We start from the raw sequence: 26,487 nt of genomic DNA, 5'->3' as shown, positions 1-26,487 counted from the left end.
CTGGGCCATGGCCTTGGTCTTATAAAGGAGGGTCTTGAACAGCGCTGGACGGAAGAGTCCAGGGGAAGGGGGGGGGTTAAGGGGCAAGGTCAAGGGTCATCATCTGAGAACCCTTGTTCCATGTGGTCCAGATGCCCTGCTTCTGGCTGAACGGGTGGGAGCGGTAGCCCCATGTGACCGCCCAGCCTCCCCAGTATACATATACATGTAATGGTTTGGCCAGTGAGCCTCGGGACCCCAGGGGGATAGGGAGCCCATCAAATGCTTGATTGATTATTGTCGTTGTAGGGTGTCGATGGAGTCATCCAGGCCACTGTTGTCCCAAAGATGCTTTTTCAAAAGGCATCTGGACTTTTTTTTTCTTGGAAAAACAAAGATCAGTCGCCTTTTGAAAGAACACCTTTGTCACCATGAGCATTTTTTGGATTTGGATTTGGGGCTTTATTTCTGTAACCTGCCTGGGGTCACGGTGAGTGAGTTGGTCAGCTATATACGTTTTCCTAATAAACAAAATAAAGATTCTCTGTCTGTGCCAGTTCAGTTCCTCCGACTGTCCGTTCAAATTCCTCTCAGGCCAGAAGGACTTGAAATCTGGCACTAAGTTCTGAATCATTGCCAGGTTTGGTGCTATAAAAGAATAAAAATACACCTTGGTTGATAAGAGTGTCATAAACACAGGCACTCTGGGCTTCCCAATTGTCTAATCAGTTGACAAAGAGCCAATGACAGTGAATCCCCATTTGGTGAAACTAGCACCTTTATTTACTTACCAAGGAAACCCCACGTGTCTTCTTCCTAAGTGGATGCAAACCGTATTTGGAATTTCTTTCAAGGTAAGAACATATGTTTCTTTATCTCTTGCAAGGTAAGATTTAAAATCTGCCTGAGCCTGCTTGTCCTTTCTTTTTCTTTCTTTCTTTCTTTCTTTCTTTCTTTCTTTCTTTCTTTCTTTCTTTCTTTCTTTCTTTCTTTTCTTTCTTTCTTTCTTTCTTTCCTCTTTCCTCTCTTTCTCTCATTCTCTCTCTCTCTCTCTCTTTCTCCCTCCCCCCCCCACATTCTGCCCCCACTTTCTTTCTCTCTAAATCTCTTTGCAATTATTGTCACTTCCCTGCGTCCCAACTGAGGCTAGACACCAGGTTCTGTATTCTGCATGCTGAGTGGAAAACCTACAGAGCTCAGAACGCAGCATTTGCACAACATTAAATTCAAAGGAAAGCACCGGGGAATTTTAGCAATCATCCTGCTCACTAGATTGTCAAAACAAGCTAGATTAGAGATTATCCACTGGAGTAATTGCCAGGAGCCTAAGAACGTGTCTGTCAAGGTTGGCAACTTTTAAGACATGTGGACTTCGACTCCCAGAGAGCCAGCATTTTATTTTTTCTTAAGAGAAGGGCCTGCTGCAAAGCAAAGGGCCAGCTTCCAATCCTCTTTTTATTTCTCTAGGATGCAGCTGACCATTGTCAGAAAACCCAGTGGTGAAATGGTTGCAACCTAAGAACCCATCCTAACCAGAGAAGATAAAGATAGCTCGGGCTAGGGATACAGGTAGTCCTCGACTTACATTCATTTGTTTAGCAAATATTTGAAACTGCAACAGCACCCAAAAAAGTCACATACAACTGGTCCTCATATTACAACCGTCACATCACCACCAAGGTCAAGTGATCAAAATTTGAGTGCTCGGAAACTAGCATATATTTTACCAAGGATTGCAGCATCCCGGGGTCATGGGATCATTATTTGCAATTTTCCAAGCCATCAACAAGCAGATGAGGGATTTGCTTAACAATCCCCAGATTCACTTAGCAAGTGCAGTGATTTACTTAACAGCAGTGACCCAAAAAGGTTATAAAAGCAGGTGAGACTCGCCTAACCCTCTTACTTAGCAATGAAAATTCTGGGCCCCATTGTGATCAATAGTTGAGGACTACCTATGGGAGAGTTTGTCTCATTTTTATTCCAGGGAGGTGATGACATGTGTGTTATCATGAAGTTTGCTTTATTGAAATGCTCTGGATCACCTTGAAATCCAGCCTCAGTGGTGGGATTCAAATAATTTAACCACCGGTTCTCTGCCCTCATGGTTTCTTCCAACAACCAGTTCACCAAATGGCTCAGAAAGTTAACAACCGTTTCTCCAGAACTGGTGAGAACCGGCTGAATCCCACCATTGCTCTAGCAGTTCCATTAGCCAAGAAAGGATTGTTCAGAAACCAGAGATTCGGGCAGCTGATTTAACTTGGAAAATCTCCTGCTACTAGAATAGACAGAAAGAGCTACAAAATAAGGGAATGTGAGGCAATGTGATTGCTTGGCTTTGCATTAAGTGAAGTTAGAAGCAAAGTTGATGGGTCACATTGTTCCTGAAACAGTTTGTAAAATAGGCTTCACCTGAACTTTTCTTGAAGCCTCTCAACTGAAAATTGACTGTTCACAGAGATTCATGGACACCATTCTAATAAGACACTTTCATTTCAGCTACTCAGAGATCTTAACAAAGAAACTACTATAAAATCCAGAGTTCAAGCAGATCCCAGGTTCAAATTCAACTCCTTTTTATCTACCCTTACATCATGAAGTTCTGCAAGTAGCTTTTTTCTCATATGGAGATGCAAAGGGTGCATCTGCACTGTTAGGGATCTCCCTGGTCTCAGCCCCATTGCTTCTGTCTTGGCCATCTCTTGTCTTCACACACCTCTTCAAAGCATTGCACAGCCCGAAACGGGAGAGCCTGGGACACTGGAAGGTGGTGAGCAAACTCACCAGTTTCCTTCTGATAAATGGTTATTGCTTGATTGGTTGGGTCAACCATATAATAGTTTTCCAAGGAATAATTGCTTCTCCTCCTCCTCCTTTCATTCTCTGTCTCGTTCTTTGCCTCTCTCCTCTCTGTCTCTGTCTCTGTCTCTCTCTCTCTCCCCCTCCTGCCTTCCCCCCCTCCTCCTCCTCCTCCTCCTCTTTCTTCAGTAATTATCTTGTGAGGTCACCTGTTACGTCTGCAAAAAAAAATCAGCTCTCTGTTGACCCACAAAACAGTTTCAATGATTATCAGGAACAGAAAAAGGTTCCCAGCACTCCGTATTTTTGAATCTGTGTCTAATCCAACCTCCAAGCTATTCCTCAGACAACATTGTTCTGCATTTCTGACAGCTTCCCCAGTTCCATTTTGAAAGAACTAAATTGTGGAACTCAACATTTCCCCGAGGGGGCCTCCCTATGGCTTAGAAAAAGCTGGTTAATAGGGTTCACGGTCTTCTGACACTGTAATTAGATTTTGGGTTTATAAATAATACAAATGCTTTTCTATTGCCCTGTGCTTCAAAATATCCAAGATGACCTCCAAAGGACACTGGCAGATGGGTTTCTCATAAAGCCTAATTTTTTTTATGTGGGAGAGGAGGTAGCAGTTAAAACTGTCCCATAGAGATGGGAACCTCAAAATTCCTTCTCCTTAATCCCCCAGCTCTGTTCAATGTCATCATTGCCAACAATACGAAAATGAAAGTGTAAGCTCTAAAACCAGCTTTTCTTTAAAAAGCAAAAGAAATGGTTCGAATGTACTATGTCAGAATAATCTTTCCAAGGAGGAAGAGGAGAAAGGAGGAGGAAGGTTTGCATTACAAAATGGCCAGGATCTTCGTGGACATGCGAAGAGAGAACATAAAAAGAACTTTGCCACTTTGGGCCATAATCTCACCTCCGTCACTGCATCTTCCGGAATCACTCAAGTAGAGCTTGAGTGCAATTGTCCTCTTCTGCCCCCTTCCGTTAGAATTATAGAACAATCCATAATGGTATCTCGGTAATGTTTTTGGTTCAATACTGTCACTTAGTGGAAAATAACCTGTACTATTCTTTTTTAAAAAAAACAAAACACATTTCATCTCACAAGCACTAATGCTTAACATTAAAATAGACACTATAATTTAAAGGCTGTCAAAATAGCTCTCAAGGCAGCAGTTTTAGCCCAGCTTGACATCATCCCAACAGAGAAAGGCACACATGAATTTTTAAAAATCTGTGACTTTTCAGATGAATTCAAGCAATTAATTTTGCCATTTATTCATCCATTTATTAATATTGTGCTGGTGATATCGCAGCACTATTTCATATTCTCCCAGATTAAACTGAACTATGCTGTAAACATGCAAAATCATTTTCACGAAAATCTGTTGTTCTAAATTGACTTAATGATAGAATATAAATTATACATATCTTTAAAATAAATCTGATTTTGTTTCAGAATTCCAGAGAGGAGAAAAATGCTTGTATTTAATGTGGTGAGCTTGCTCTTAAAATTGCATTTGCCTTTATCTAGAGAATTAAAAATGCTTCCACTAGTAATAATTAAATTCATATTTGCATTTCCCAATCTTATTAAACAAAAGTGATATCGATTAAAACACTCTTATGGTACAAGATGAACTCGCAAATATGGCATTGTTCAACCTTGGCAACTTTAAGATGTTTGGATTTCAACTCCCAGAATTCCCCTGATGGGACAAGTCTAGTTTGGCAGATTTCTGTCTGTAGAGATGAGGAACAATAAATAAATAAATAAAGAACAGTTTCCATCCAGAAGTCATGGGTGCTCCATCACTGGAGGTTTTCAAGAAGATCCTGGACATCCATTTATCCAGAATCGTATGGGGTCTCCTGTGGAGCAGGGGTTGGATAAGAAGAACGTGAAGGTCTCTTCCAACTCTGTTATTCTGCATCCTACAAATCTGTTTAGAACAAACACTTCTCTTTGCTTTTCTTGGGTTTTAGAGACTGACAAAAACAGATGAAAATGGTAGCTCAGTCCAAACATAGGAATGTCACAGTTAAAAGACCAAAGAATTTTAGAATTCCTCTCCAAACACCCCTCTCCTGATGAGAGCAGTGGGGTTTCATTCATTCCATGGTGGTGGATAGCAATCTCTTTATTAAATGTTCCCTTTGCTTAACCCCAATGTTGCAAACTTCTACTTTAGAGCAATGGAGCTTGATCTTCAAAAAAAACAACCCCACAAGAATAAAGCTTGATTCTTGCCAGCCGTCCACCAGGAGAATGAGAATTTTTTTGTCCATTTTAGTTGGTCAATGTTAATGTAAAATTGGTGGACTTGTGAATGTTAAGATGGTGGACTTCAACTCCCAAAATTCCCCCAGCCAGCATGCTGGCTGGAGGAATTCTGAGAGTTAAAGTCCACACTTCTTAAGATTCCCCAAATTGGGAAACTCTGTTTAGCTACTGCATTATTTTTCACACACACCATCAAATTCATTCAAGCAAACCATCACACACTGGTGTTCCAATTCTTAGAAGTGTCTTTCTTTCTTTTTTCGTTATCCAGTTACAGTACTTGGTAACCCTGGGCAGTTCAGCCTTGATCTTCTGTTACACTTGGTGTTTGAGGTAGTTGAGCAGCACTAGTGGGATGTCCAGTTGATCCACAGCTTCGGGATGGTTCTCCAGTTTCATAAACCTTCTGACTGCTAGTCTGCATTGAGACATCAAGGATTTGGGCAACGCTGGTCCAGCAGGAAGGAACGGGGAGGAGAGAGAGGCAGTAATCATCATTGCATAGTTAACACTGCTAAAGAGTTCACACCCTGTAATGCCTTCAAGGTCATCATATGAACAGAAATGAAGAACAAAGAACCACACATGCTTTGTGTTTGGGGCCTGTGCCCAGACTGAAATCTAGCTGGTTCTGTTCTGGACATGGATTGAAATTGGGCTGTTCCAGGCAGAATTGGTTTCTTGGGGGAAATATGTGAAATAATCAAAGATGCTGGGAATGAAAGAGGAAGGGAAGAAGGATCACCTTGGAGAACATTGGAAGATCTAGGATGAGCTGCAGAGGGCGAAAAGAAATAAAATAAATAAATAAATAAAATAAAATAAATAAAATAAAATAAAATAAAATAAAATAAAATAAAATAAAATAAAATAAAATAAAATAAAATAAAATAAAATAAAATAAAATAAAATAAAATAAAATAAAATAAAATAAAATAAAAATAAAATAAAATAAAATAAAATAAAATAAAATAAAATAAAATAAAATAATAAAATAATAAAATAAAATAAAATAAAATAAAATAAAATAAAATAAAATAAAATAAAATAAAATAAAATAAAATAAAATAAAATAAAATAAAATAAAATAAAATAAAATAAAATAAAATAAAATAAAATAAAATAAAATAAAATAAAATAAAATAAAATAAAATAAAATAAAATAAAATAAAATAAAAACCTATTTGGGCAGCCATGACCTGGATGATGGAGAATCTCTATAGATACTCAACTTAATGACTTTGCTTAAGAAAAATCTGCAGACATTCTCCGTCATCCAGGTCATGGCTGTCCCAAAGGTGCTTTTTCAAAAGGTAACTGGACTTACTTGTTTGTTTTTTTCCTTGAAAATGTTTTGCTTCTCATCCAAGAAACAGAAGAAGCTTCCTGGATGAGAAGTGAAACGTTTTCAAGAAAAAAAGCAAGAACGTCTGGTGGCCTTTTGAAAAAGCACCTTTGGGACAAACGTTCATAATTATCTTACTCCCGAGTTGTGACTGATGCAAAACCGTTCTGCAAAATTTCTAGAAACAGACGGTCATTTTCCATCCAGGCTATAAAGAAAACCAATTTTTCATTTTGTGCACCACCATACAGAAAAGTATGGAATGCTGTTGTTGTGAATGTAGATTTAGCTATATGTGCAAGTCTGCCTGGTTTTTTTAATCTTTGCTTGTGACTTAAATTGCTTTGGGTGACTCTTTTGTATTCCTTTTACGCACCTTGCGTAGCATCCTCAGAAACAAATAATGTCATAGGTAATGTATGGAAAGAGGAAGGAAGGGAGAAGAGAAAGGGAGAAGGAGGGAGATTTTAAGAAATCGAATAGACTTCTGTTACATTAAATTAAAAAAAAGGTACCTCTTTCTCTGGCCAACAGCTCAAGCACTTCAGGGTTGGCTGAGCTCTTCTCCAATGTGATGCCAGGCAAGTAGACATTGGCACCAAAATCAATGAGGAGCTTGACAAACTCTGTCCTACAACCGTGCTTCAAGCAGACTTCCAGGAGAGTCTTGGGGTGTTTAATTCGGGTGATCATGTTCCTATCCAAGCAGTTGTAGTTGGGCTCAGCCCCGTACAACAAGAGGGTCTTGAAGCACTCCAGATGACCATAGACGGCAGACAAATACAAAGGTCCACAGCAGGCCACGGAGTTGGCCGCCCACTCTGGGATTCGAGGTTTGACGTTAGGGTCTGCCCCGTGTGACAGCAACTCCTGCAGGATCCCCAGGGCTCCTTCCCTCGCAGCCGTGAGCAGCGGGGTGCAGTTGTTGTGAATGCTCCCAGAAGGACAGGCCCCCGCCTCCAAGAGGACCTTCACGCAGTCAAGGTGCCCATTGTTGACGGCAACAAAGAGTGGTGTCTGGGCCTTGACATCCAAGCTGTCCACTTCAGCGCCGTGGTCCAGAAGCACCTTGATGCACCTGACGTGGCCCTTGGAGGCCGCTAGGCGCAGGGGAGTGCCTGGCACCCCCCAACCACTCCGACTGTTGATGACCTGTTTGTACCGCTCTTGGTGCAACAGTTGGTCCAACAGCTGGTAGCTGTCCTGGGACACGGCAAGACTCAGCTCTTGTCTTTCTCTGTCCCCATCTTCATCTTCGCTGGGCTGGAAGAGGGAGAATATCTTGGTGATATCCAGCAAGCTCATCTTGAATTGCCTCTTGAAGGGGACTTTCATCCTGAATGGTGCTGTGCTGGAAGCTAGAAGTCAGATAGATGGTGGGTTAATGACTTGGATGAAAGCACAGTATTTGCTGAGACACAGCTGGACCACAAGTACCAAATCCAACACACACTATTTACATGCAAACACAATGCAGTTTCTAGGGTCTGGATGAATAAATCAGTGTATTTCGGGGGGCTTCCCTAGCATTTCCCTATAAAGTAAAGAAAATACCGGAGTTGTCTCCTTCCTGGTAAGGTTGGGACTCTTCATACAGATTGGTAGGGGGAGGGATCAGTCATATTGCAGAATTTCTCAACCTTGGCAACTTTAAGACATGAGGACTTCAACTCCCAGAATTCCCAGCCAGCTGTGCAACAAAGATAACAGGGAGCCGGAGGCTAAAATATATGAAAACCAGTTGCATGTATGTGTAAGTTAACCAAAAGGAGGACTATGAGTGACATGTTTGATTTGGGTGTAATTCTTTTTGCCTGGGGAAAGACCCATTTCTTGGCATGGGATGGGAGGAGGAGCATCTGAGGGTACTGATAGTCCTGCACTTGCAACCATTTATTTAGCGACCATCTGAAGTTGTAAAAGCAGTAAAAAACGTGACTTCTAACCAGTCCTTAAACCGCTGCAGTGTCCCCCAAAGGACTGGTGCCGGTTGCAACATCCCAGAGCCACATGATCCCTCCCCATTTGTAACCTGACACCAAGTCAATGGGGGAAATTGGATTCACTTAAAAAACATGTACTTCCTTTAATGGCTGTGGGGATTTGCTTAATGACCATGGCAAAAAAGATCACAAAACCAGGCATAATTCACTTAACCACCTTAGCAATGGAAATTCTGGTCCCAACTGTGGTTGTAAGGACAACCTATACCAGGAAAAACATCCAAGGATGTCCTGAGCCACAGAATAGAAGCCAAATTTTGGGTAGCAATAAAATAAAATAAGCTTCAGTCTCTCTGGGAGCAAGAGAGGAATCTTAGACAAGAAAAACCAAACAGACAAGTACAGATTGAGACCTGGCCCAAAAGCAGTAACTGGGAGAGGGATCTTGGAGTCCTAGTGGACAATCACTTAAATATGCGGCAGCAGCCCCAAAAGCCAACGCAATCCTAGGCTGCACTAACAGAGGGAGAGAATCAAGATCACGTGTTACTACCACTTTATAAAACTTTAGCAAGACCGCACTTGGAACACCGCATCCAGTTTTAGTCACTCTGTTATAAAAAAAGGAGTGTAGGGAAGAGCAACTAAGATGATTAAGGGCCTGGAGACTAAAACATATGAAGAATACTGGCAAGAATGTCTAGTCCAGTGAAAAGAAGGACTAGGGAAGACATGACAGCAGTGTTCCAATATTGGAGGGCCTGCCGGAAATGTTCTCCAAAGCCCCAGAAGGCAGGACAAGAAGCAACGGATGGAAACGGATCAAGGAGAAAACCAACCTAGAACTAGGGAGAAACTTCCCAACAGTGAGAGCAATTGACCAGTGGAACGTCTTGCCACCAGAAGTTGTGGGGGCTCCATCACGGGAGGCTTTTAAGAAGAGACTGGACAGCCACTTGTCTGGAATGGTATAGGGCCTCCTGCTTGAGCAGTGGGGTGGACTAGAAGACCCCCAAGGTCCCTTCCAATTTTATTATTTGTATTATTCTGTATTACATTTTGGGCAGCTCCACCGATTCTGACCTCTAACATTTTACAAGCTATTCAATATTCCCAAAGCTAAAGATACTAGCTAGGATGAAAATTTCTGATAAACGAATTCCTGTTCATCCACAAAGATCTCTCACAGTCTTGGGAAATTTAAATTTAAACTCAAAAGTGCAGCGAAGAAAATCCAGGCACGCTATTTCCTAACTGAACAGCAAAATACAAGTGAGGATTTTATTTCCAAGCTCGTATTTCAACGTCAGAATTTTTGAAATGTAATCACTTCATCTGAGGGTTCAGCAAGTAAAATGTGTTTAATACTTTAGAACTGGATTCTGAACAGTTTTACTCCTGTCTAATTTAGCAATGTTTCCATACCGGGGGCCTCCATGTGTGCACCTGTATGAATTGGAGGTGCATAACTTACCTTTTTTTTTGTTTTTACATTTTCTTCTTCTTTAAAATACATAAGTACTTAATAAACAGTGTATTGTTGGGATCAATTTGTTTATACAAAGTATTAATAACTATCCAATATTTTTCTAATTATACTTTCATCTGTAGGCGTATCCACATTTTTCCAATATTGTGCAGATATAATTTTGGCTCCTGCCAATACATGTATTATTAAATATGTAGTCCCTTTGTTGGAATTTTCTGATAGTAGACCTAACAAAAATATTTCTGGTTTTAAGACTGTATTTTGCTTTATCATTTTCTCTAACCATGTATGTATTTTCCTCCATATTTTTTGGGTTTTGGACAAATCCACCACATGTGAAAGTAGGAACCTGGTATCTGATTACATTTTCAACATTTCACGGACCTGTTCAAAGATGTTTATCTTTGCTAGTCATGCTGGTGGCAAATGCCACCTATAAAATATTTTATACAAATTTTCCTTATAAGAGGTTGCCATTTATCTAATTCTATGTTACATCCAAAGTTCTTTGCCCATGCTATCATTGTTTCTTTCACTGGTTCATCTTCCATTTTAATACTTAACAGATAGCTATATATTTTATTTATTAATTTTTCACCCTAAAAATATCTGATCCAGTGTAGTAGGCTCTTTATAATATCCATCTATTTTGCATCTTTCATATATCTTGACTGCATCTGCAAGGATTGCCACCATGCTAAGTCTACATGTTGATTTTTCACTTCCTGTGTCGCTTTGAGTTCCCCATCATCATTTAAAATGTCTTTATAAGTTACAACTTTTGCCAAGTTAATAACATTTGGATGTATCGATGTTTCTGTCAGATCCATGTATCTGTCATTTCTTCGGTGGAAGAAGAAAAAAGGGGGAAGGAGACTGATAAAGAAATCCTTTCTTGATGTAACCTGAATATATTTAATCTTATATTGAATTTGTATAACCCACACATGATACAATGGAGGGAGGAAACCCAGATAGCCGGAACCTACCACCTCTGAGAGGCACAGCCAGGAGATGAGAAGACCATAAAAATTCCACAGTGAGATGTGTCCTGGGAACCTCTGGAAAAGTTCATTCTGAAAGGGGGTGGGGGGAAATAGGTATGCCCTGGGAAACTGTGAAAAAGATTGCTCCTTACAAAAGGGGTGCGGGGGGCAATTAACATACTGGCTTTTGTTTCACTAAATACACATTGAGATAAGGAGTGGGGGTTCTAAACTCCCTTATCTCTCCCTGTATGCCTGAGAGACCTTAGACGCTGCTTTGAACTCCTACATGAATTGTCTCATCTCAATAAAGGATTCCTTTTTGATACGTTTGGCGTTCAGAAGTTCATTCTTGTAAATTGAATGGGAAAAAGTTGTGTAGCCTGACATAAAGCAGTGTCTCCAACAGAGGTCAGCCCGGAGAGAATTTTTTTTTTTTAAGAAAAAAGAAAAAGAAATAAAAACTTTCACTCTACCAAGGGGACCCTGCAAAAGAAGAAAAATGTCTGAATGCAGCAAGGACCAAGGGGGAGCCGAAAGCTGGGGAGAAACATCGACACTTACCCAGCCAGATACTGACTCGGTGCACCCCATCGAAGACAGTGAAGCTGCCTGCGAAACCTCGACTAAGCCCTGGTGGTCTATAGGTGTAGGAAAAAGAGACAGCTGGGACGGAAGAACCAGAGGAGTAACCCTCACCCGGGGTAATCATAAACCCGGGTGGAAATTGGAGCTGGAGGCTCAGGAAGAATGGGGCGAGGAGCCACCGGCAGATGACCAAATGAGACGGTACATAAATCGCCTCATGAGGAAAGCCTTGGAGAACCTTGAGGTGAGGGAATGCACCAAAACGACAATGCAGGAGAGTGAGGGAACCAGAAAATGAGAGAACCTGAGCTGCCACCCCGGATCCAGCGGAGATTGAGTGGGCAGAGGGACAAGCCAAAGAACCAGCAGCCATACCAGGTACCCGATCCTTAAACACCCCGGATCAGGGGATTAACCCTAGGCAACCCAGAGACATACAATTGCAGAGGAAGATCCCGCCCTTGGGGGTAAAATTCACTGGAGATCCCCAGAAACTGGGTTTTTTTCCTGGCACAAGAGCTCACCTACATGCCAGAATATGGGAGGAATTTCCCAACCCAGGAATCCCGAGTATGAGTGGTCACCCTGGCCCTGGAAGGGGCAGCAGCCAGATGGGTGGTGATGCTCCACAACGTCAATGCCCCAGAATTAAGGAACTTCGATCGCTTCATGAGGCCTTATGCCACCGCTTTGAAGACCTTCTCTCCAATAGAAAAGCCTGAGACCACATCAGAGTCATAAAGCAAGGCCGTCACCCGGTAGCTGAATACACCGAGGATTTTCATGACCTGGCTGGCCGAGTTGACTGGCCAGAGGATATCCTAGTCTCTTGGTTCAAAGATGGACTAAATGACGACCTATACGCTGCCTGCCTGGCCCGTGGGGCCCCAAACCTCCTGCATGAATGGTACATGATGGCAGAGGAGGCAGAGATAGACATAACTCGAAACCGGTACTGCACTAGCAAGTTTTGGAAAAGATCCCCACCGCAGGGGAAACAAGAAGTCTTCAAACCCCAAACCACCATGACTCCAAGAACATCTGGTTGCTTTAAGTGTGGAAAGGAGGGACACCTCACAGCAAAATGCTGTTCGAAGACCCCTGTCAGAAAGCCAGACCACCCATCAGGGGGGAAACCTGGAACATCCAGCCCTCAAGGAAAGGAGACTGGCCTGAGGGGCTGAGTAGCTGTGGGATTCTGATTGCCCCCCCAACCCTGAGGAAGAACCCCCAATGCTCCAAGGGGACCTGAGCGATCGGGAAGGTGACCCACTGGTAAGCAACCCAATTGAACCAATCACTCTACCCCTAAGACTGTTTATCGCCAGCCGAGGGAAGGGGGAGGAAGTCGCAGCGTTGCTGGATTCAGGATGCACCCAATGCCTAATAAATGCCTCCCTTGCAGAGAAATTGGGGCTCCAACTGAAAGAAATGGAAAATCCCATCGCTTTCTGCCAATTAGATGGAGCTATAGTGGGGGGGGAGCCAGCCAGGTTTACCACAGAGCCATTGAAAATAAGATTAGGGAACCATGGTGAGATGCTCACATTCATTGTAGCCCCAGGAATGGAAGAGCCACTAGTCCTGGGTCTCACATGGCTGCGGAAGTGGAATCCAAAAATAAATCGGAGGAGAGGAACCGTACAATTCCAGAGAGACGTAGTATTTGCAAATAGCTCAGAGGAAAAGATAAAGAAGGGAACAGAGAACAGAGATTCAGCCATGACCGGACAGTCCGCTGAACCCATCCCCAATGAGTACCAGGATCTGGCCCAAGCATTTAGTGAGGAAGTTTGTGATGAACTCCCACCCCATCGAGCCACAGACTGCGCTATTGAAATCCTACCAGGGGATAAACTCCCCAAACCACAAATGTACTGCATGTGTCCCAGAGAACTGAAAGAACTCGGAGCATTTATTGACAAAAATTCAAAAAGGGACTTCATCGAACCCACTCAACCAAAAATAGCTGCCCCAATATTATTCCATGAAAAGAAAGATCTCTCCATGCATCTGTGATGACCCCATAATCTCTCAAAATAACCCAAAACCCAAAACATACCTTAAAGTCCGGTAAGGCTTTCAACTTAACTTCACTGTTTTATTAGGCACAGTTTAAAGTCACAAAAGTAAATAATGAGGCAAAACCAAAACAAACCGCATTGACAAGAGTTCTGAAGCAAGCCAAGATAACTAATCATAAACTCCAGGAAAATAACCGAGGAGAGTCCATGGGAAGAACGCCAGCAAAGATAAACCTTTTTCAAAGTAAACACTAAACTCTGACTCCAGCAATTCTAACTGCGTAGTTACAAACCTATATACATAGCTCCAGGCCGGAAGCCACAAGGAGGATCATGGTAATCTCCTCCTGAGTAGACCTCGCTTTTCCCTGATCCTCTCCTCCCTGCATGACCTTGGATGGATAGGGGATGGGCCTGGATCCTCCTCTGATTGCGCAGCCGGCCTCTGCCCTTCCCCAGTCTTCACCACCTCTGGAGCCACATTCCCACTCCCTGTTGGCTGTTCCTCCTCTTCCTCAGAGTCAGTCTCCACCAGGGGTAGGACACTATTCCCCCCCACTGCAGGGCTCCCTCCCCCGGGACCAGGCAGACGAGGACGTTGAGGAAACTGAGCGTGAAAATCCTGGACCAAACGAGGAGCATGAACATCAGTGGCATCGACCCAGGTGAAGTTCTCTGGTCCATAACCTTTCCATGCCACCAAATACTGAAATCGGCCTTGCAAATGGCGTGAATCTCAGATGCTATCCACTTCGTACTCCTCCTCTCCCAGAGGGGCTACTGCAGCCGGGTGTGATGGAGCGGTCTATGAGGATTGTCAGCCAAGGCAGGGACTAACAGGGAACAATGAAAAACAGGATGGATACGCACGGTCCGTGGCAGGGAGTGATGATAAGCCACAGGACTGATCACAGCCTCGACCGGAAATGGTCCTAAGTAACGGTGATCGAGCTTTTTCAATGGTCATATCATTGGTAAGTATCAAGTAGAGAGCCAAACTACTGTAGAGAGCGATCCCCTACTGCTAAAGGCGGAACATTGCGACAATGTCGGTCTGCAAACCATTTATAGTCCTCCTTGGCTCTCTCTAGTTGATTGCGGACCATGTGGTGCACGGCTTTTAACTCCTGCAAGAACGTATCCACTGCCAGAACTGGGGGATCAGACGGGGCTAAAGGGAAAAGTCGTGGATGAAACCCATAGTTAGCAAAGAAAGGGGACACACGGGGGGATGCATGTTGAGCATTGTTATAAGCGAATTCTGCCACCAGCAGCACTTCCACCCAATATTCTTGTTGAGTATTGCTGAAACAGCGGAGGTACAGCTCCAAAATAGCATTCACTCTCTCTGTCCCCACATCAGTTTTGGGGTGATGAGCAGACGACAGAAACGCCTGAACCTGCAGTTTCGCAAGTAGGGTCTGCCAGAAGCGTGCCGTAAATTGTACCCCCTGATCTGATACCATGCGGTCTGGTAACCCATGCAACCGGAACATGGGAGATAAACAATTGAGCCATTATCTTGGCCGATGGAAGACCCGCACACAGAATAAAGTGGGCCATTTTAGTCAACATATCCACCACCACCAAAATGGCTGTGGCACCATTCGATGGTGGTAACTCAATGATGAAATCCAATGAAACTGCCCCCCACGGTCATTCTGGCGTGGGCAAGGGCTGCAATAGACCAGGGGGCACACAAGGAGCATACTTGGCGACAGATCCCACAGGACGCCACATATCCTGACACATCATGTTTAAGTCTCGGCCACCAAAATGTCCTAGAGATGAGGTGAAGTGTTTTGAACACCCTAAAGTGTCCTGCTGCCAGACGATCATGACATTGACGTTAGGATAAGGCCATGAAGAGGACCTCCAGGCACGTAAATGCGATCATGGAACCACAACAGGTCCCCAATATATGCCCAAGGAGTCTCTTGTCTCCCATTCTCATCCAATTCTCAACGTTGAGCTTCCACAAATGGGTCCTGTCACTGCACCTCCTGAATCCTCACTCAGAGGTCCACAGGTTCCTCAGTGGCCACAAACTGCTCCAATGGAATCACTGTCTGGGGCAAGATTTTATCCTCCCTTCGGGTATACTCAGGCTTCCAAGATAGGGCATTGGAGCGTTGATTCCCTCCACTCAGAACATAGGTCACCCAGAAATCAAATCAAGCAAAAAATAAAGACCATCTCACCTGACGATGGTTCAATGTCCGAGCTGTACGTAGCTGTTCCAAATTGCGATGATCCATCCGAACCTCAATTTGGTGACGAGCCCCTTCCAGGTGGTGCCACCATGTCTCAAAAGCGACCTTAACTGCCAATAGCTCCTTGTCCCAAAACGTATAATTGTGCTCTGGAGCCGACAATTTCCAGGAATAATAAGCGCACGGGAACAAGGTGCCTGCAGGAGCATAGGCCTGGAGGAGCACTGCACCAACAGCCACATCGGAAGCATCTGTTTCCACCACAAATGGCTGGCCTGGATCAGGGTGTTTGAGGATAGGCTTGGAAGCAAAGGCGATTTTCAACACCTCAAAAGCTACCTGTTCCTCAGCACCCCAATGGAACTTCTCCCCCTTCTTGAGCAGATTAGAAAGGGGAGAAGTCAAGGCAGCAAAGCGGGGAATAAATGTGTGGTAGTAGTTCACAAACCCCAACAGTTGTTGCACATCTTTAACCCGCTGTGGAGGTTCCCACGCCTGCAACAATTGTACTTTTTCCGGGTCCATTTCCACCTTGGCAGGTGAAATATGATGTCCCAAGAAGTCAATCATGCTTTGTGAAAACTGACACATTTCACGCTTAGCAAACAGGTGGTTATCACGCAAACATTGCGACACCAGCCGCACATGTTGCCAGTGTTCCTGCAGGGAGTCTGAATAAATTAAAATGTCATCTAAATAAATGACCACGAATTGATCCAATAAATCATGGAAAACATCGTGCATGAAATGCATGAACACAGCTGGGGCATTGGTTCATGCAAAAGGCATCACGGTATGCTCAAAATGCCCATACCTCATCCGGAAAGCTGTTTTCCACTTGTCCCCTGCATGATTGCGAACCAGATTGTAGGCCCCACGCAAGCCCAACTTCGTAAAGATCTTAGCTTGATGAAGCTGCTCAATCAGTTCAGGGATGAGGGGAAGCGGGTACAGATTCCTCACTGTGATTGCATTCAACTTGCGGTAATCACAACACAAACGTAGCTCCCCTGATTTCTTTTTCACAAAAAGCACGGGTGCAGCCAATGGGGAGGTAGAAGTCCAGATAAACCCTTTCTAGAGGTTCTTGTCAATAAAATCCTGCAATGCGGCCAACTTCGGTTCCGACAGGGAATATATCCGACCCACCAGCAATTTTGCATCAGGCAACGTCAATTGGACAGTCATACACCCAATGCGGAAACAACTGATCTGCCTCCTTCTCTCCAAACACATCAGCAAAGTCCACCAACTCCACAGGTAGATCCAGGTCTATGGCATAGACACACTCCCTGCACAGGAGTGCAAGCAATGGTTGGCACACTTCCTATCAAGGAACTGCACAGCTCCAGATGACAAAACAATCTGTGATTCATGGGCCTGTAACCACTCCAAACCCAGCACCACCATAAAATGAGGCACTGCAGTAATGTAGAACACAGTTTTCTCCACATGCTGTCCAATATGCATGCAAAGGGATTTGGTTGCAGCAACCACAGGTCCCAAACGAAGGGGCCAACCATCAATTGTCTCTACCATTACCGGCACGGACACCTGTTGCTGAGGAATGAACCACTGCTCTACAAAATGAGCATCCATGAAATTGGCTGTTGCCCCTGAGTCGACCAAGGCTTGGATCTTCACTGCTCCCACACCAGGCACGAATACACTTGCTGTCAGCACAAGATGCTTCACCAATAACAATTGTGGTGGAGATGTCAAAGATGATGAGGATGGCAAGGCTGGTGAAGATGGCGGGCCTAAGGACTTTTACACCCTGACCTACAGACCCCCGTAGGCTGAGCGATGCTCGTTTCCCATCACCGCAGGTGTCGCCACTGTGGATGTCTTAACAGGGCACTTGACTGCAAAATGGCCTCAATTGCCACAATAGAGGCATAAACCATCACGACAACGTCTATCCTGTTTTACTTGAGTCAGGTGAGGGTAGCCAGCCCCAAACTGCATGGGTTCCTCCAAAAGCACTTCCACCCAGGGCACCGTCTTGCTGGAAACAGATACGGTCTCTGTCTGTCGTCGCACCCGTCACTGCTGAAGTCTAGCATCGATACGAAGACACAAATGCATGAGCTCCTGAAGGGTGCGAGAGCATTCAGTGTGCGCCGACCCATCCAGGACCGCTGATGACAAACCCTCCTGGAACTGGCCTATTAGTGCTGCCTCATTCCATTGTACCTCCTGAGCAACCACCCAAAAAACTAGCAATATAATCCATGAGTGAGCCACGCCCCTGCTTCAACTCTCTCAAACATCCGTTTGCTGTTTGGTTTTGAACAGGGTCCTCAAACATGGCCTGAAACTGATGGCAAAACTCGGCGTAATTGTCCAACACCTGGTTGGGATGGGTCAGCAGAGGCGTCGCCCAACATGCTGCAGAGCCTGACAACAAACTAATCAAAAACCCCACCTTATCCCGGTCAGTGGGAAAGTCCTCAGGCCGAAGGCTCGTGTAAAGCTGGCACTGCCCTAAAAATGCTGGAAATTGGGCCAGTGAACCATCTAATTTATCTGGCACTTCCATTGGGCCTTTTTGGCGTGGCCGGGCAGCTTGCATTTGTGCCACCTGTGCAGTCAAAAGAGCCACTTGATGGGTTAACTGGGCAATCTCTGCTCTGAGCTGATCCATGGTCACCCCACAAAAAGCAAAAATAAGTTGAAGGGGTGGCTGGAGTCAAAATGTGATGACCCCTAGTCTCTCAAAATAACCCAAAACCCAAAACATATATTAAAGTCCGGTAAGGCCTTCAACTTAACTTCACTGTTTTATTAGGCACAGTTTAAAGTCACAAAAGTAAATAATGAGGCAAACAGAAAACCAAAACAAACCGCATTGATGAGAGTTCCGAAGCAAGCCAAGATAACCAATCATAAACTCCAGGAAAATAACCGAGAAAAGTCCATGGGAAGAACGCCAGCAAAGATAAACCTCTTGCAAAGAAAACATTAAACTTTGACTCCAGCAATTATAACTGCACAGTTGCAAACTTATATACATAGCTCCCACCTGCAAGCCACGAGGAGAATCATGGTAATCTCCTCCTGAATAGACCTCACTTTTCCCTGATCCTCTCCTCCCTGCGTGACCTAAGATGGATAGGGGATGGGCCTAGATCCTCCTCTGACTGCTCAGCCGGCCTCTGCCCTTCCCCAGCCTCCTCCACCACCTCTGGAGCCACGCTCCCACTCCCTGTTGGCTGTTCCTCCTCTTCCTCAGAGTCAGTCTCCACCAGGGGTATGATATCATCTGTGTGTGAATTACCAAAAATTGAATGCGATTAGCATAGAGAATATGTACCCACTCCCACTCATGAAGGATATGTTAGCCCACTTCTCGAAAGGATTTTTTTTTTCAAAATTAGACCTAAAAGAGGCATATGACCGCATCAGAATAAAGGAAGGGGATGAGTGGAAGACAGCTTTTAACAGACCATTGGGATGCTACCAATTTAAAGTGCTCCCCTTTGGACTGCAAGGAGCACCCGCCGTGTTTATGCAATTGATCAACGAAACCCTTCATGAATTTTTATATAAAGGAGTTTTAGTGTATCTTGATGATATTTTAATCTACACGGAAATGATGGAAGAACACACCAAGCTACTCCGAGCAGTCCTCACAAAACTCTTAGATGCTAAACTATATGCAAAACTCTCCAAATGCGAATTCTACCAAGAAAAAATTGACTACTTGGGGTATGGAATATCCCACGAGGGAATAGAGATGGACCCACAGAAAGTAAAAGCTCTAATGGACTGGGACCCACCGCACACCCACAAACAACTGCAAAGCTTCCTGGGGTTTGCAAACTTTTATCGCCAGTTCATTCCAGCTTTTGCAAACATCGGCCTCCCTATCACGAACTTGCTAAAAACGAAAGTGGGGGAGAAACCCCAACCAAGGCAACCCCTTATCTGGACAATGGATGCCAAGCGGCATTCGAGAAGCTCAAACATCTATTCTCAGCAGAACCGGCCCTTAAGCACCCAGATCCCGAACGACCTTTTGTCATCCAAGCAGACGCCAGTGATGTTGCAGTTGGAGCAGTCCTCCTGCAAAAGGATGGAAGTGGACAATTACAGCCATGCGCCTATACATGCAAGAAACGGACGGAAACCGAGCAAAGATGGGCCATATGGGAGAAAGAGGCATATGCTGTGCGGTGGGCAATGCTCACATGGAGGCATTTCCTGGAAGGAAACCAAATCCCCTTTGAAGTATGGACTGATCACAAAAATCTGGAAGCCCTGAGAAATCCACGGAAACTCTCCAAAAAACAAGCAAGGTGGGCTCAATACTTTAAATGATTTAATTTCACTCTCAAATATTTTCCTGGGAGAAAGAACTTCTTAGCAGATGCACTGTCCAGAAAACCCCAATCCAACAGCAAAAAGATTGAGGCTATAAAACCGATGATCCAACCACCCCAACTAGCAGCCAAAGTAATCACCCAGACACAAGAGAAAAAAGTATCATCCCTGATCGAAGACACAACAATGTCAATATTTAAGGAGGCACTACTTAAGGACGACTGGCTCCAGGCTAACAAAAACACTTGTTTACTCAAAGATGGACTGGCTTGGGTAGAAAACAAACTTTATGTCCTTGCAAGCCAGAGAATGGACCTCATGAAATGCTGCCACGACTCCCAAATAGCAGGACACTTTCGGTTTATAAAAACCTTGCACCTCATCAAAAGACAATTTTGGTTGCCGTCCCTCAAACAGGACATTGAAAACTATGTTGCGAGCTGCCCCACCTGTGCAGCTGCAAAGAGAAGACAAGGAAAATATCCTGGACTTTTACAAACAGTAGCAGACCCTTCTGGAAAGAGATTTCTTTGGACTTTATAGTGGAGCTTCCCGAAAGTGCTGGAAATACTGTCATTTGGGTTGTAACTGATCTTTTTTCCAGACAGGTTCTCTTTATTCCATGCCAAAAGATCCCAACTGCCAAGGCATTGGCAAAGATGTTCCTAATACACATTTATCGCCTTCATGGAACTCCCCAGCGGATTATCTGAGATAGGGGGGTTCAATTCACATCCAAATTTTGGCAGGCATTTTAAAACCTATTAGTCTCCACCCAGGGGTTGTCGTCATCAAGTCACTCCCAGACGGATGGATCGACAGAGAGAGTTAACAGCGTATTAGAACAATATTTAAGATGCTTTATTAATTACCAACAGGACAATTGGACTGACCTTCTTCCTTTTGCAAAGGTAGCATACAATAACTCAGTCCATAGCAGCACGGGGTTCACCCCATTCTAGTTAGCCACGAGCCAAGAATTCAACCCCATGCCAGAACTACCCACCAAAGATCCTGAAGTCCCCTCCCTTAAGGAGTGGATGGATAACTTACAAGCCATGCGGCCAGTGGTAAGATTGTCTTTACAGGAAGCTAGAGCAGTTTACAAAACTCATGCAGACAAAAAACGTTGCTAACCTAAACCTTTCAAGATTGGGGACCGTGTATACTTGTCCACAAAATTCTTAAAATCATTACAACCCTCTAAGAAACTTGGGCCAAAATTCATTGGCCCATTCCCCATCTCCAGAATGATTAACCCCATGACGGTAGAGCTTCGACTTCCCAAAACACTTAGGCAGATTCATCCAGTATTTCACTGTAGCTTGCTCAAACCAGAGATCACTTCAAACCTCAGACCCCCCGTTCCCACACCTCCAACCCCCATCATGGTACATGGGGAACAACATTTTGAAATTAAAGATATCCTTGATTCACGCACTCACTGTGGATCCACCTAATATTTAGTAGCTTGGAAACACCTTCCTTCCTCAGAAAATGAGTGGGTAGCCAAACGACACGTAAAAGCACCCACATTACTATGAAAGTTCCACCTAAAATACCCTGATAAGCCATCCTGAATTGCTAATGTAATGCATGATTTTTGTTTTTTCCAGGAAGACCTATCTGTTTTTTAAGGAGGGCAGGATGTTAGGTCCGTGTATCTGTCATTTCTTCAGTGGAAGAAGAAAGGGGGGGAGGGACACTGATAAAGAAATCATTTCTTGATGTAACTTGAATACATTCAATCTTATATCAAATTTGTATAACCCACACATGATACAATGGAGAGAGGAATCCCAGATGGCCAGAACCTATAACCTCCAAGAGGCACAGCCAGGAGATGAGAAGATCATAAAAATTCCACAGTGAGATGTGTCCTGGGAATCTCTGGAAAAAGTTCGTTCTAAAAAGGGGGTTGGGGAAAATTAGGTATGTCCTGGGAAATGTGAGAAAGATCGTTCCTACAGAAGGGGTGGGAGGGGCAATTAACATACTGGCTTTTGTTTCACTAAATACACATTGAGATAAGGGGAGGAGTTCTAAATTCCCTTATCTCTCCCTGTATGCCTGAGAGACCTTAGATGCTACTTTGAACTACATGAATTGTCTCATCTCAATAAAGGATTCCTTTTGATACGTTTGGCTTTCAGAAGTTCATTCTTATTAATTGAATGGGAAAAAGTTGTATAGCCTGACATTTTCCATTGTAGAAAGTCAGACTGGTATTTTCCTATAGTTTTTTTGTTTTGACTTTTTCCCCTACTAAAACTAATGCATTTCCTACATAATGTCTTTGGAAATATCTATGTATTTTATTCTTATCATACCACAAAAATACATGCCACTCCAATTGAAGATCATGTCCCTCCAACAGTAATAATCTTCTATGTCTCAGATTTGCCCACTCTTTCAGCCAAGTAAGTGCAGATGCCTAATAATAAATCTGCTGACCCCAAACCCCCGTTGGTTTTAGATTCTTGCAGCATTTTCAATCTTATTCTTGCTTTTTCCTCTTGCCATATGAATTTTAACATTAATTTATTCAATTCATCCAAAAACTTTTTTTCTAACTTTATAGGAATTGTTTGAAACAAAAAGAGTAGTTTTGGCAATATATTCATTTTTATAGTATCTATTCTTCCTATCATGGATAGTTGCAGGTTCTTCAATTTCTCCAAATCCTGCTTAATTCGCCGCATTAATTTTGTATAATTATCTTCTTTAACTGTTGCACATCCTGCTGTTAAATAAATTCCTAGCTATTTTACTTTCTTAACCACCTGAAGGTTTGCTTTCTTAACCATCCCATTTTTCTGTTTTTCTGTAAATTTTTGAATTAGTATTTTAGTTTTTTCTTTCTTTATTTTCAATCCTGCCACTTCTCCATATTCTTCTATTTTTCTTATTAGTTTGGGACCAGTTTCTAGTGGTTCTTCTAAGATAAATATCAGATCATCTGCAAGCGCTTGTAATTTATATTTTTCTTTTTTAATTTCCATCCCTTTTATATCTGCATCTTGTCTAACATTTCTGTTTAGCACTTCTAATGTTAATATAAATAACAATGGGGAGAGTGGACAGCCTTGTCTAGTACCCTTTCTTATACTGAAATTCTCCATCAAGTCCCCATTAGCAATCATTTTTGCTGTTTGTTTGGAATATATTGTCTGAATCATATTTATAAATTTCCCCCAAAATTCATGCATTGATATATCATAAATTGCCAATTTAAATGATCAAATGCTTCTTGTGCATCTAAAAAAATCAATGCCATTTGTTTTTCTGAGTGCACTTCATAATACTCCAATGTATCTAAAAATAATTCTCACATTATTTTTAATCTGTCTTTTGGGTAAAAATCCATTTTGATCTAAATGCATAAATTCATTCCAATACCTTTTAAGTCTTTCCGCTATTGTTGAAGCCATAACTCACCATTTCTGTGGCATAATGGGACTTGTAGTCCAAGGCTACATGGTCACGGGGCACAAGAGGAAGCAGAGGAAGCAGGTTTGAAAGAAGGAGGAGAGTTGAAGGCAAGGCGTGGTGCTCTCTGGCTGGGAAGATGGTAACCACGCCAAGCCTCCGTGGTTAGAATGCACTGGCTTATTGTGCTAATGGTGCTTTGTCTAGTCATGGATTTGCTGAATATGGGTAGTCCTTGACTCGCCCAAGTATTTCTGTTGTTAAGTGAGACATTTGTTAAGTAAATTTTGCCTCATTTTACAACCTTGCTTGCCACAGTAGGAAAAGGAGAATTATGACCCATTTTCCCAGAATCCCTAGGGACCTGTGACCCAAATGCAGATGTTTGGCAGTTGACTGATGTTCACGATGGCTGCAGTGTCCCGGGGTCACGTGATTCCCTTTGCGACCTCCCCACCAGCATAGTCAATGGGGAAACCAGAGTCACTTAACAATTGGGATACTAATTTAACATCTGCAGTGATTCACTTAATAACTGTGGCTTGAAAGGTCGTAAAAGAGGAAAAATTCACTTAACAAGTGTTTCAGCAACACAAATTTTGGGCTCAGTTGTGGTCATAAGTCAAGGAGCACCTGTAGTAACATGGTTTTTCAGCAGGGGTGGGATTCAGCCAGTGTTACTACCGGTTCAGTGACGTTTGCGCCCACACGCGTGTAAAAAACCCGTAAGCTGTGCCGCCCAAAGAGCTGACAAGCATTGTGGGTGGTTGCGCAGCGTTTGAAACTCCCCTCTTTTCCTGCTTTTCCAACCTCAGCTGTGCCGCCCAAAGAGCTGACAAGCATTGTGGGCGGTTGCGCAGCGTTTGAAACTCCTCTCTTTTCCTGCTTTTCCAACCTCAGCTGTGCCGCGCAAAGCAGCTGAGGTTGAAGAAGCAGGAAATAAAGGACAGGGAAGAGCCCAGGCGGGCGGGTGGGCCAAACAGCAGCAAACACAGAACCTGTTCGGTGTCGGCTGCTCTTCAGAGCTACCGGTCCTATAGAGCCGGGCAGAACCGGTAGCGTCCCACCCCAGTTGTTAAGTGAGTCTGCCTTCCCCATTGATTTGGCTAGTCAGGAGGTCACAAAGAGATCACATGAGCCCAGGATGCGGCAACGGTCATAAAAATGAACCAGATGCCAAGCATCTGGATTTTGATCATGGGGATCCTGGAATGGTCGTAAAGGTGAAAAATGGTCCCAAGTCATTTTTGTCAGTGTTATTGTAACTTTGAACAGACTACCTGTAAGGAGGCCTGCATAGGGCCTTATGCCGAAAGCTGCCCCTTGCAAACCACAAAGGCCGGTCTCCATGCCAACTGCTCATCCTTACCCTAAGGAAGGGCATGAGAATGAGACCACCTTCAGGCAGGGCCAGGGGCTGTGATACCATTTTCCGTTCAACAGGTGCAGCACAGAATCCCGAAGTGGCTGAAAAAACTCCCACCTGCTATTTCCGGGGGCTGCTTTGCAAGGCTCCCTAAACTAAGCAGACCAACCACTTTGCCAAACTTAAGAGGGAAAAGGAAATCCCGTTCAGAGAACCCCACCTCCTGCAACAAAGGCCTTCACCCCGGTGAAACTGGGCTGGCGCTGCCTTTCGTGGACAGTTCGGGCAGAAGTCCGTCTCCTCGCTAATCTTAGGATCCCACCTATTTGGGTGAACCCAGGGAATGGGATAACTTGCCAACTCCAGGTTAAGAATGTGAGCAGCCCAAGATTTGCCTGTTGGGCTGCCACCACTTGAGCCAGGCTGCTGCTCCCCTGGTTAAACCGCAGTCCCTTTGGGGTCCCCTCAAGCCCCCTGCCCAGCCCTTCCCTCGCTCCCCGGGTCAGGGAGCCCCGGCCACACCCAGCTCGGAACCGGCCGGGGCGCGTGTGAACCGGCCGCGCCCGTCCCGCGCCCTCCAGGCCGAGCAGAAGCCCCCCCGCCAGTCGGGGCCAGCCCGCCCGGCCGCCCGGCCGCCCGGCGGCAGGCGATACTCACGAGCTGGTGGCCGTCGGACGGGTTGCCGTGTCGCCCGACGGAGCGTCGCCGGAGCCCCCGCCGGCCGGCCCGGCTGTGTCGCAGCAGCCCGGCCTCTGTGAGGTGGCCGGGACCGCCTGGCCCGAGCGCTCGCCTGGCCCCGCCGAGAGCGGAGAGGCCGTCGAGGGGGGCGGCCAGGCGAGGCGACCCAAGACGGGACGGGACAGCTGCGCCCGGAGCGCCGCGCTAATTTTAGCCCCGCCGGCTGGGCAGCTTCCATTCTGGGAGACAACCCCCCCCCCTTCTCGCCCCCCGGAGAAGGGCCGGACCAGGCCCGGACTGCGGACCCGCGTCCCGGCTTCTCCAAGCCGGCGCCCGCCTCCCTCCAGCCTTCCGCGCGGGGCAGGTTGGCCGGGCGGGGGGGCTCGGGTTAGGCGAGGCGAAGGCTCAGTCCCTGGACTCGCTGGCAGCTCAGTCCGGGGTCGCCCCGCTCCGCTTTTGAAGACGGCCAGCAAGGCCAGGCGGGAAGGGAGAAAGAGGGAGGCCGGAGGGAGGTCGCGCGGCCTCTCTTGTCTGTTGTTCTTCAAGCCGCGGAACCAGGAGCTGGTTGAGGTGTCGGCCGTTCAACGGGACCACCCAAAGCAGAGACCTGGGAGAAAGTGGGCGGTGGGGGGGGGAAGGATTCCTTCGCCCACCGGGCTCCCATCTGCGGACTTGGGATGATTATGGAGACGGCAAGATGAGGTCGGGCTCAGCCGGCACTTTGGAGCAACTGATAACAGATCATCAGAGTTGGAAGGGACCTTGTAGGTCATCTAGTCCAACCCCGCGCCCAATTGACTGGAGCAGGGGTCTCCAACCTTGGCTGCTTTAAGCCTGGCGGACTTCAACTCCCAGAATTCTGGGAGTTGAAGTCCGCTAGGCTTAAAAGCAGTCAAGTTTGGTGACCTCTAGACTGGAGGATGGCAAAGCCTGAGGTTAAGGTCTCAGATTAAGGCGGCATGTAAACCATGGCTTATGTTGTGAGAACCCAACAGATATGGGTTTGTTTAATAAACCACAAGGAAAAGT

General features: G+C 44.8%; 1 protein-coding gene across 1 annotated transcript; it reads right to left on the bottom strand.

The window, feature by feature from the left end:
* Positions 1 to 4,043: 4,043 nt before the first annotated feature.
* Positions 4,044 to 25,594, bottom strand: ASB12 (ankyrin repeat and SOCS box containing 12). The gene is made up of 3 exons (XM_026703131.2): positions 25,438 to 25,594; positions 6,932 to 7,774; positions 4,044 to 5,520 (listed from the first exon to the last, which is right to left on the bottom strand). Exons 2-3 carry the CDS (start codon positions 7,749 to 7,751, stop codon positions 5,387 to 5,389), a joined length of 954 nt encoding a protein of 317 aa, XP_026558916.1. The 5' UTR covers positions 7,752 to 7,774; positions 25,438 to 25,594; the 3' UTR covers positions 4,044 to 5,386.
* Positions 25,595 to 26,487: the final 893 nt, after the last annotated feature.

The sequence above is a fragment of the Pseudonaja textilis genome, chromosome 12, assembly GCF_049901715.1.
Source record: "Pseudonaja textilis isolate UNSWEBS1 chromosome 12, rPseTex1.2, whole genome shotgun sequence".
NCBI classification, from domain to species: Eukaryota; Metazoa; Chordata; class Lepidosauria; order Squamata; family Elapidae; genus Pseudonaja; species Pseudonaja textilis.
Note: the sequence above shows the minus strand (reverse complement) of the source record. Positions and strands in the feature narration are given on the sequence as shown.

Excerpts from the sequence above, each read along its gene's own strand:
- ASB12 (XM_026703131.2), bottom strand. The coding sequence starts at position 7,751 with ATGAAAGTCCCCTTCAAGAGGCAATTCAAGATGAGCTTGCTGGATATC. Across the intron at positions 5,521-6,931 it reads GCTGTTGGCCAGAGAAAGAG|CGTTGCCCAAATCCTTGATG; the intron begins GTACCTTTTTTT and ends CTGCTGGACCAG.